General features: G+C 55.1%; 1 protein-coding gene across 2 annotated transcripts; it reads right to left on the bottom strand.

The window, feature by feature from the left end:
- Positions 1–229: 229 nt before the first annotated feature.
- Positions 230–10,715, bottom strand: Misp (mitotic spindle positioning). Of its 2 annotated transcripts, none has more exons than XM_023716909.1 (5): positions 10,690–10,715; positions 2,788–4,657; positions 2,191–2,318; positions 1,712–1,750; positions 230–506 (listed from the first exon to the last, which is right to left on the bottom strand). In XM_023716909.1, the coding sequence occupies exons 2-5, from the start codon at positions 4,601–4,603 to the stop codon at positions 417–419; spliced, it is 2,073 nt and encodes a 690-aa protein (XP_023572677.1). In that variant the 5' UTR covers positions 4,604–4,657; positions 10,690–10,715; the 3' UTR covers positions 230–416. The 2 variants fall into 2 exon arrangements, with proteins under 2 accessions (XP_023572677.1, XP_023572676.1); XM_023716908.1 differs by lacking the exon at positions 10,690–10,715 and adding an exon at positions 9,324–9,387.
- Between the last annotated feature and the right edge of the window lie 48 nt (positions 10,716–10,763).

The raw sequence follows: 10,763 nt of genomic DNA, 5'->3' as shown, positions 1-10,763 counted from the left end.
AAAGGAGGCAGAAAGAATCAGCAGAGTTCGATCCCCGGTTCCACCAAAAAAAAAAAAAAAAAGAATCAGCAGGGTTCTCTCTTCAGCCCCAGCAAGGACCCTAAAATCAGGAAAACATCTGCCAGAAAAGTAAAAAGTAGCAAAGAAAATCCTGGTTTTAAAATTGTATACAGGAGGTGGGGAGATAGCTCAGTAGCATAAGTGCCTGCCTGGCAAGCACAAGGTCCTAAGTTCAATTTCCAGTGGGGAAAAAAAAAAAAAAAAAGTATAAAATGTACTGGTCATGATCCATGGCTGTTGAACCTGGGTTCTTAGATTGGGATTTTACATGGAGACCATGTGGGCGGCAGGCAGGGGCTCCTTGGTGTCCTGGTAGTGTCCGCAGGGCAGCAAGGGCCCAGCTGGCTATTGTGGGCTCAGTCCTCATCCTCGCTGTTGTAGATGCCAGCCTCCCAGCGCCTGGCCATGGCATTCTTGTGGCGGGTCACCCGGGTGGCTCCCAGGATCTGCATCAGAGGAGGCATAGAGTCCCCGTCAGCGTGTCCCCCCCATCCTCCCACTGGCCTAAAATGGTGAGGCAGGACCAGCCCTACCTGGGTTTTAGACCCTTGGCTCCCAGGAATAGGACAAAAGAACTGCTGAGTTGTTCTCAGCTCCAGCAGGAAAATACCAGGGTCTGGCTTTTTTCTCTCTGTGTGTGTGTGCCTGCATGCCTGCGTGCATGCACGTGCGTGTGCACGTATGCGTGTTACTAGGAACCCAGGGCTTTCATACTGAGCTACATCTCCCAGCATTTTAAAATTTATTTATTTGCAGAACTGGGGATTGAACTCAGGCCCTTGCACTTGCCAAGCAAGCGCTTATTCTACTGAGCTATCTCCCGGGTCCCTCCCAGGCCCCTCCTGGGCCCCTGTGTTTGAATTTGTGATCTTTTTGCCTCAGCCTTCCTGAGTACTGGGGTGATAAAGTTATGCACCACCACATCTGGCTGGATCTGGCTTTTTGAGCTTAGCCTAAGAAAAAACACAAATCATCATCCCATGGATCGACTGAGATAGCTGGGCATCCTTGTTCAGAGTGGTGCCGCCTGTGATCTAGGTACTCAGGAGGCTGAGGCAGGAGGATCATAAGCCCTGCCTAGGCAACTTAGTGACACCCTGTCTCAAAAGACAATTTTATTTATTTATTTTACTGGGGATTAAACTCAGGACCTGAGTTTGTGATTTCTAGGCAGGCACTTATGCTGCTGAGCTATCTCCCCAGCCCCTCAAAAGACAATTTTAAAACAGGGCATGGGGGGCTGGGGAGATAGCTTAGCAACATAAATACCTGTGTGGCAAGTGTAAGGTCCCGAGTTCAATCCCTGGTACAAAACAAACAAACAAAAAAATATGGCTATAGGTGTAGCTCAGTGGTGAGTGCTGGCCTACCCCATGTGAGGCCTGGGTTCCATCCCTGCACTGCAAAAACTAAATAAATGAGAAGTGTCCTTGCTTTGTCCTAATCTGCTTTAAAACCATCATCTGGCAAAATGGTGACACACGGATTCTTTTGGTGTAACTGGTGCCTGTGGCAGGCATCACAAGCAGATCCTAGCATACTCCACCTTAGGCAGACATTACCAATGCAGAGGACACCCACAATCATCCTTATCCTGGAGGAAAGGTATGGAGGAAAAGCCTGGTTCCCCCCACAGCCCAGGAGCACTCACCTCGGAGTTGATCCCGTCCGAGGGGTTGATGCCTGCATACTGCAAGAAGAGGACAAGAGTCAGCCCTGCCCTTCCTGTCCTGCACCAGTGCCCTATGGATGTCCAAAATGTAGCTGAATGTCCACTGAGGACACCAGGGAAGACGTCTCTTGCCGGTGAAGCCCTCCCAGTGTCCCACAATCCCCCAACCTCGGGGCCATCCTCCACATTATCCCCTCATGACATTTTATCTTTGGCCCTGGGATGAACTCCAATGGGGACAAAGACCCCATGTGGCTTCTCTGAGCAGACACCAGGTACAGATGCCTTATTTATTAGTCTGTACTTCGCGTGCAGGGAAACCGAGGCACAGCCACGGGTGGGTGACAGTGATGGTGATGTTAGGCAGACCCAGATTAGACCTGGGGCTCCTGTGACCCACTTGAGGCTCCCATGGTGGGTTGCTGGACTCTGGGAGGAGGAGAACAGCCTCTGCTCACCCACTGTCCCTTCATCCTGTGTCCAGAGGCATCGTCTATTGGGCTCTCCGCAGTCCATACCAGGCCTGAGTGCAGGTGGACGGGGGTGAACAGGGGTGACTCAGACACAGAGTAGCTGCCTGTGATGCCTGTGGGGGGCAGGAGAAGGAAGGGGCATTGCAGCATAATTGCCAGACCTCAGCTCTGGAGATGCAGGGATTCTGGCCAAAGCACCGAAACCATCAATGAACAGAGAGAGAGAACAGGCAGATTGACCAAAATAGTCGAGAAAAACTGGATTGGTAGAAGGTAGAAAAATAACAAGCAACCCTGGAAGACACTGCATATTGATAAAGAGAAGCCGTTGACCAAGAGGTTAAACAGCTGTAAATTTCTATGCAACTAATAACAAACTGCACGAATCCATAAGGCAAAAAACGTAAGGCACAACTGACATTCTTCCCAAATCTACAGCTTAAGTAGTTGATGGAGGGTAAGGATCAGATTGAGGAGATGCTCTTGCTCCCCGATGTCCTTGAATCCCACCTCCCTGTCCATTGCTCCAACCCAAGTCATGGGCTGGAACAGCCAGTCCTGTCCCCTCCTGTCCCTTCTCACCAGATGCCCTGGAGGAGCTCCTCGAGCCTCGCTCACAGTCCTCATCTTCTGGCGTTGGGGAGAAGACTTCGGGGAAGAAAGCGTTCCTCCGCTGCTCCTCCACCTCCCGCTCCCTGCGCAGCACATCCTCCACCTCCCTCTCCAGCAGATCGGATGACTGGGACCTCTTCAGCTTCAATGAGGGGCCCCCAGCCTCCTCCCAGCCCCAGACATGGGGAGTCTCAGCCTGACGCTGCACTTCCGGGACCCTGAACTGCAGAGGTCGCAGGCGGAAGTGCTCCCGTGTCACCACGATCCCGGTGGCTTCAGGGTGTCCCCCGGGGGACTTTGTGCTCACAGGTTTTCCAGAGGATTCAGACAGAAGCCTCTGAATGCCTGCAGACTTTGGAGAGCCCGAAGGCTTGGCCTCTGCCGTGCGGGGACCGTTAGGCTTGCAGTAGCCCCAGAATTGTGAGAACTCTGGCTGGGGGATCCCGCCGCCCAGGTATGGCTGGTAGGCATCAAGGGGAATACGGTTCACCTTCCTTGGCTCTGGAGCCCTGTCAGCTGCCCGGGCATCTGGCATGGAGCTGAGGATGGAGTCTGAGCTCAGTTTCTCCTCAAGTGCAGGCTGTGGGTCCTCAGACACCCAGTCAGGTGTAGACGGCCCACTGGCCTGCAGTCCCATCCGCCGGTGGCTCTCCGCACGCTGGGTCTCCTGCACCATGTCGCGCTGCACGTAGAGGGAAGGGCGGCCCCGGTCCCTCCGTGGGGCCTCGGTCAGGCTAACTTTGTTCAGCACTGGTCGGGTGAGGATCTCCACCAGCTCCTGGTGGCCAGCTTCCCGCCCAAGTCCCCTCTGCTCCCGCAGGTCTGCCTCACGCTCCTGGGCTAACCGGATCTCCCGCTCAATGGGTGTCTCTTTGGGGAGCTCTGGGGACCAGGAAGTAAGGTCCTCCATGGGTTGGGACCAGAGGTGGGAGACATCTGTTGTTTGGGATTTGAAGCTGGGGCCATCTGCATCTTGAAACTGGAAGCTATAAGAATCCTTGGCGGCTTGGGACCGGGAGCTGGAGTTGTTAGTGGCTGGGGACCAGGAGCCAGAGCTGTCCGTGGCTTGGATGCTGGGTCCAGCAAAAAACCCATGAGCCCTCTTCTCTACCATGACGACCTTGTCCTTGTCCTGGGCTGTGGCAGGAACAACATACCCATTGGCCAGCTGAGGCTCCTTTGAGGCCTTGGAGGCCTGGATGAACCCCAGTTGGGCACGTGCTGGCGATCCTCTGGCCCGGGGACTCTGGGAGTATGAGGCTTCATTAGTGCTTGCCTGTTCCAGCCTCAAAAAGCGCTGCCTTGCTGCCAGGAAGTCAATCTGCTCCCTGTCGATCATGCCTTCCTCCTCTAGGGGACTGGACTGATGGTGGCCGGGTGGCCCGGGGTCCTGGTGGTCAGTGGTTCCACGAAGCGTGGCCACTGTGCTGCCTTTCCTGACTGCCTGCCCCTGAATGACTGCCCAGCGCTCACGCTCCAGGTCCTGTGACTGCCTGGGGAGGCCGTGGCTGGTGTGCAGTAGGTAAACCTTCACCTCCTCCTCTCTGTCCTTCACTGGGTGGCCGAGGACAGCGTGCTTGCTGTGGAACACCTGTGTCTTTGTCCTGTCCACTTCAGCCTCCCAGTCTGTAGGCAAAGATTGGGGCTTGTCCCAAACCCAGCCATTGTCCTCTGGACCCACACCCACCAGCTCAATCCTGTAACGGGCATCCCCATCCAGGGCCAGCCCAGTGACATGAGCTGAGTGTGGGTCACTAAAGATGGGGTATCTGGTCATGCGGTCCATCTCCTCACGGGTATCGGCTGACCTTTCTCCTGTGGGCGGAGACCTCCAGGTTCACTAAGAAAGAAGGAAGTCATGGATCCAGGTCAGGGAATGTGGAGACAGGGGCAACTCCCAGTCCCTCAAAAGGCAAAGTCCCGGGCCAGGGAGATGGCTTAGTAGAATAAGCACTTGCCTGGCAAGCGCAAGGGCCTGAGTTCAATCCCCGGTTCCTGTTCCTCAAAAGAAGAAGAAGAAGAAGAAGAAGAAGAAGAAGAAGAAGAAGAAGAAGAAGAAGAAGAAGAAGAAGAAGAAGAAGAAGAAGAAGGCAAAAATCCCAATCATGCAGCTTCTGTGATTGGTTGAGGGATGGGCAAGTGATCTGCCCATCTAATCACACCATTCCACTCATTGGTCCAGCCCAGCCAATAACAGCTCTTTGACCCAAGCTAGCTAATCACAGTACTCCATTCTCTGACACAATCACAGTGGTTTATTGGCTGACCTCTGTGACTGGTTGAAGGATGGATAACCCTGCTCAGCCAATCACAGCATATCTGACCCAGCCTAGCCAATCACACCCTCTCACCCTCTGGCCTCTGTGATTGGCTGCTCTGGCATGGATAAGTGATTTAACTTGGCCAATGACATGAAACCTTATGACTTAGAAATTAATGCAGTTAATTATTAATTAATGAAAGGCTGGGTGTGGTGGCACAAGCCTATAATCTCAGCACTCAGGAGGCTGGGGCAAGAAGATTGCTAGAAGTTTGAGGCTTGTCTGGGCTATGTACTAAGTTCAAGGCCAGCGTGAATTACAGAGGTAGCACCTGTTACAGTGCAGAATAGAATAGAACAGAACACAACAATTTTTTTTTTCTACCGAGATTTGAACTCAGGACATTGCACTTGCCAGGCAGGTGCTTATGTCTCTGGCAATGAATATTTTTAGGCTGGTGGGACAAAGTGGAAAATGACTGTGGTCATTTATGCCACCGGATAGGCACAGCTTGCTTGAGAGCAATCCCAAGCCTGGCACTGCATGTGCAACAAACATTTGAGCTCCTGGACCCAACCATACCTGAAGGCCCATCTATCTGTGAGTAGCATGGTGCTCCCATTGTAGGACCTAGCACTGGTGCTTGACCACACCCAGATTCTTGTGCCCAGCCTTTGCCCCTTGACTCATTCTGAGCTGTCTATGAGATGACTTACTGGAAATCTATGGGTGGCCCCAGTGGGTCCACACCCTCCCTACTGAAGGACATCAGATGGGAACTGAGTTCTGGACTTAGGCAGTGACTCCAGGTTCTTGGCCCCATATTCTGGTTTTCTCCCCACTCCTGCATAGCATGATGTCAGGATGGGCTGGGAATACCTTGAACCCTGCCCCTGGGCCCAGGGGTGAAGGTGGGTAGGTGGGGGTGGGGCTGCAGAGTCCCTGGCACCCTGACTCCAAAGTTGCAGCTGGGCTGAACTCAAAGCCTGCTTTCCCAGGGTACTGAGGGTCACCCTCTGACACCCCCAGCATCTCCATCAAGCCTGACCTCCTCTCAGGGGTTCTCCACCCTGCACAGCTTCCTCCACTGGCCTCTAAGTCACCTGCTCCAGGAAGCCCCCAGGTTCCCCTCCCTCAGAGCCACTGCCTGGGCCTCTCCCATGCTGGCCTTCTTGGACCAGCAAGCATTAGGCATTGACAACCAGGGAGAGGAGCTCAAAGCACACAGAGCTCAAAGCTGAGTTACACCCGGGTCCATCAGACCCGCTGCTCATGCCTGAGACCTCTGCACCAATGTGGGGCTGACGCTCAATTCGGTTCTTCCAAGCAGAGTGGAACCCCTGCCTGAAGCTGGGTGCGACGGCTCAAGCCTGTGATCCCTGCACTCTGGGAGGCTGAGGCAAGAGGATCACTAGTTCAGCCCAGCTGCAACTTTGACTGAACCTGTTTCAAAATAAAAAAATAAAAAGGGCTGAAATGGAGCTTAGTGTAAAGCCCGGGATTCAAAGCTCAGTACCAAAACAAACAAAACATTAAAAACAAAGAAAAAGTGAAAGAAAAAGAGCTCCTCCCCAAACCAGAGTAGGGCATCAGGCAAGGTGAAACCATGTCCTGGAATGTGTTTCAGCAAGGACTTGCTGTGCCATGCCAGCTTTTGTGTATATTTTTATTTTTATTTTTTTATTACTTATTTATTTATTTTGGTGGAACTGGGGATTGAACTCAGGCCCTTGCACTTGCCAGGGAAGTGCTTATTCCACTGAGCCATCTTCCTGGTCCTTGTGTGTATTTTTATTTAGTGATGTTGAGGAAGGCGTCCAGAGGCTCACACACCAGTCCAGTGCTCACCACCGAGCCCCCATCTCCAGCTTTTTTTTTTTTTTTTTTTTTGAGACAGGCTCCCACTACTTAGCTCATGCTCGCCACATAGCTCAGGCTGGCCTTGAATTTGCAGGGATTCTCCTGCCTCAGCCTCCTGAGTGCTGGGGTTATGGGCGTGTGCCCCCACACCTGCACTGTAGCCTTTTAAAAAAACTTTTCTTAGAATGGGGAGGTAGCTTTGTGGTCTAAGTGCCTACCTAACAAGCTTAAGGACCCTGTACGGAATACATAAATAAATAAATAACAGTTTCGCTAAGTTGCTAAGTTACCGAGACTGGGCAGCACTTGTGACCCTCCTGCCTCAGCCTCCCAGTCAGCTGTTGTAAGATTGCCATTGAGGGTCTGTCTTCACCCACCTGAGATCATCGCCCAGCACCTGCCCCACCTGTGCCCCAGCCAAGCACCCTCCTGCAGGCCAGAGCCTGGGATAAGAAGACAGGCTGGGGCCAGTGATATAGCTTAGTAGCACAAGCACCTGCCTGACAAGAGCAAAGTCCTGAATTCAATTCCAAGTACCAAAAAATAAATAAATAAATAAATAAATAAAATAAAAAAATAACCCAAAAAACAGAGAAAATTGGCTGACCTAGGCATGGTGGTGCATACCTGTCCTCCCAGGGCTCTGCGAGGCCAAGGCAGGAGGCAGGAGGATAGTAGGCTGAAACCTAAGGTGGGCAAATGAGAGGCTTAGGAGACTCTGTCTCAAAATTTAGAAAATGCAACAGGCCGGGGAGGTAGCTCAGTGGGGGGGCCCTGGGTCCATCCTCAGCACAAACAGATGGCGTCCTCCACACAACCCATGCTCACACCCAGGGATGCAGACTGCACTGTTTCCCAGCCCTGAGCCCCATGCCAGTGCTGGCTGGAGGGCCCTATCCTCACGCCCTGGGGCAGGCAGAGGTCACAGCGGGTTGTGTTTGCTTAGTGAGTACACTGACATTCACTGGGTGGGATTTATAGCCAGGGACATTCACTCCAGCCCAGCACCTGTGCTTCGGGGCTGGGGCTCCCTTTGGGTGGGTCCAGGGTGAGGGTGAATCTTCCCCGGCCTATGGGCCCATTCCTCTGTGGTGACTCACTGAGCCCATTGGGTGGGGGTGGGGCCACTCGACCTGGGTTCAAGGCTGCTGGGACCCACTTGGCTGTGACCCGGGCAGATTCACCCAGCGCCTGGGTGGTGGGTATAGACCTTATACTTACACCCTGGGTCCTTGGCTGACCTGGGGTGGCTTGGGGCAGGTGCCTCTCTTGCAAAGATTTGGGTCCCTTGGGAATGTGAGTGTGATGTCAGGAGCAGAGAAAGCTCAGGGAGGGGACCTCAAGGTGATGTTCCCAGTGGCGTGCCACATCTTGTGTCAATGCGCGCGCGCACACACACGCGCGCGCATACAAGACCACATCAGCAAGTCTCCCCTGCAGGAGCCCACAACAAGTTTTTTTCCTTCCTTCCTTCCTTCCTTCCTTCCTTCCTTCCTTCCTTCCTTCCTTCCTTCCTTCCTTCCTTCCTCTCTTTCTCTCTCTCTTTCTTTGTAGGCTGGGGATGGGACCCAGAGCTCTAGGCAATCACTCACCACCGCCTGAGCGCTTTCATTTTCTGAGACAGGCACTCCCAAGTTGCTCAAGCTCTGCTTGGGTTGGAGATCCTCCTGTCTCAGACTCCTGAGCAGCTGCAGTCACAGGTGTACACCACTGAGTCTCCCTCACAGGGGAGCGAACTGAAGCGGGTGCTGAGCACCATCAAGTGACACACAGGTGCGGAAGTTCACAGGCTGGCGCCAGCCGGCCCCCAGGAAGCCTCCAGGGCTGCTCCTTTGCCCCGCCCTGCAGCCTGTGGCACCACAGTGAGGCCGTTTATGGCCCTGGTGTTGAACACCTACTTCCTTTCCCCGGCACCTGCCTCCGCCAAGGGCAAAGGCTCCCCGGATGGCTCGGCCACCCGGTGTTGGGGGTCCCTGGGGTGCCAGGCCCCGTGGAGTTGCAGAGCCTGGGCCAGGACCCTGGGGTCCAGGCTGGTCCTGGCGGACCCTGCCACCCAACTCTCTGTCCTCAACTGGGCCCTCAGGGGGGAGGGATTTATGGCTGAAGCCCCCACAAGGTCTGTCTACCCAGAATTCCCAGACAAGAGGGGCCTCCACGGCCCGGCCCGTTGAAAGCTGGGATTCTGGGATGTGAGCCTTTGGGGCTAACCTGAAGTGCTAGCCAGGGTGAAAGATTGAGGACGGACCCCAAGGCCGGAAGTGAGACTGGGGTGCCAGCCAGAGACCCTAGCTGGGCCCAGCGTGGCACAGGAAAGGATCGGAGTCCTGGGGTGCCCCCAGAGGAGCCACCCCACCCCATCGCCTCCCCACACCCACCCAGCCTCACCTTGGTTCCCCGTAGCCTCCGGCGCAGCTCCGCCCTTCTGCTGCCAGGGAGCAGGGCCCCACGGATCCCAGGTCCCCCAGCCCCACCCAGCGTGGGAAACAAAGTCCAGAGCGGGAGGAGAAAGATGATACCAACACCGGGGGCTGGGTGAGGCGGGCACTGTGCCCGTGGAGCCGGAACTTGGCCCCAAAGCACCGCTGCCAAGACTGGGCGCTCTGGCTGCCCCCAGCGCTGTGTGGAGAGGGGCACCCAGGTTCAGCTGTGGTCACACGGCTGTGCTGCAAGGGGGGAAACTGAGTCCCAGTCCATGCAGCTGGCCTGTCCTGCTCTGCAAACTCGCTCCAGATGGATGTCAGCCCTGGGCCTCACTGAGCGCCATTTTTACTTTTTTTTTTTTTTAAACACAAAGTCTCGCTATGCAGTTTAGGCTGGCCCTGAACTCACTGTATAGCACAAACTGGCCTGAGACTTCCAGCGATCCTCCTGCCTCAGCCTCCGAGTGCTTGGACGACAGGTGTGTACTACCATACCTGGCTCTGAGCCCCAACTTCTTGTTCTAGAGGTGTGGAGAGCATCCAGGTGCCTCCCTTGGGGCTGCAGGGAGAATCCTCAGGGTACCCAGCTGTCCCCCCATCCTGGGTCTCAGGGCAGACACTTTTGGAGTTCTGGACAACCTGACATCTGTGGGGGGTGGAGCACCTCCCCAGGCAGAGGATGGGGCGGGGACACAGCTGAGGGGGGCTTGGGTCCCCCCCACTGGGCTCCATCCTGCCCTGCCCTGAGGCTCACTGTGGGATCCCTCAGAAGCTGCCTTCTCTCCCAGGACAGTGTCCCTAGTTCCAAATCCGAGGATTCAAGGACAGACGCCCCCCCCGCCCCCCGCCCAGTGTGTGCCCCAGCGGAGAGCACCTAACCTGACTGCACAGACAGGAGCCTTTAACCCTGGCTAGCAGATATGGAAACTGAGGTCAGGATGCTCCTCGGCCCAACTGCAGTGCTTGGGATCTCAGGCTCACCCCTTCTCCCCCCAGCCCTTCCCATGGGCCTGGGAGGGCCCAAGGTCAGGGCACCCACTGTGCTGGGGGGGTCCTCATTGTCCTGCTCCCACACCACTGGCATCTCAGTGGGTAGACTGAGGCCCAGAGAGGCAGCAGAAGGACCTGGGGACCTCTAAGAATGGAGCAACCCCCAAAATGTATGCTTCCTGGGGCAGTTTCCCCTCAGAGTGCAGGATGTCTCTGGGGACTCTGTTTCCTAAGCTCTACAAACCCAGAGGATGGGGTGTGGGAGATGTGGGACCCAGGGCTCTCCAGGAAGCAGGGAGCGAGGCCAGATAGCCCACAGCCACCCCACGCCCAGGCCTTACCTGCCCAGGTGCTGCCTGGAAGCAGGTGGGAATCAAGCACCGCCTCTGGTACCTCGCAGCCTCCGTGAGCCCAC

This window comes from Octodon degus, unplaced genomic scaffold, assembly GCF_000260255.1.
Source record: "Octodon degus isolate 3935 unplaced genomic scaffold, OctDeg1.0 scaffold00050, whole genome shotgun sequence".
NCBI lineage: Eukaryota > Metazoa > Chordata > Mammalia > Rodentia > Octodontidae > Octodon > Octodon degus.
Note: the sequence above shows the minus strand (reverse complement) of the source record. Positions and strands in the feature narration are given on the sequence as shown.

Coding starts and splice junctions, on each gene's coding strand:
- Misp (XM_023716909.1), bottom strand. CDS start 4,603: ATGGACCGCATGACCAGATACCCCATCTTTAGTGACCCACACTCAGCT. Junction 2,319..2,787: donor GAGCTCCTCCAGGGCATCTG/GTGAGAAGGGAC, acceptor TGCCCCCCACAG/GCATCACAGGCAGCTACTCT. Junction 1,751..2,190: donor ACAGGATGAAGGGACAGTGG/GTGAGCAGAGGC, acceptor CTCTTCTTGCAG/TATGCAGGCATCAACCCCTC.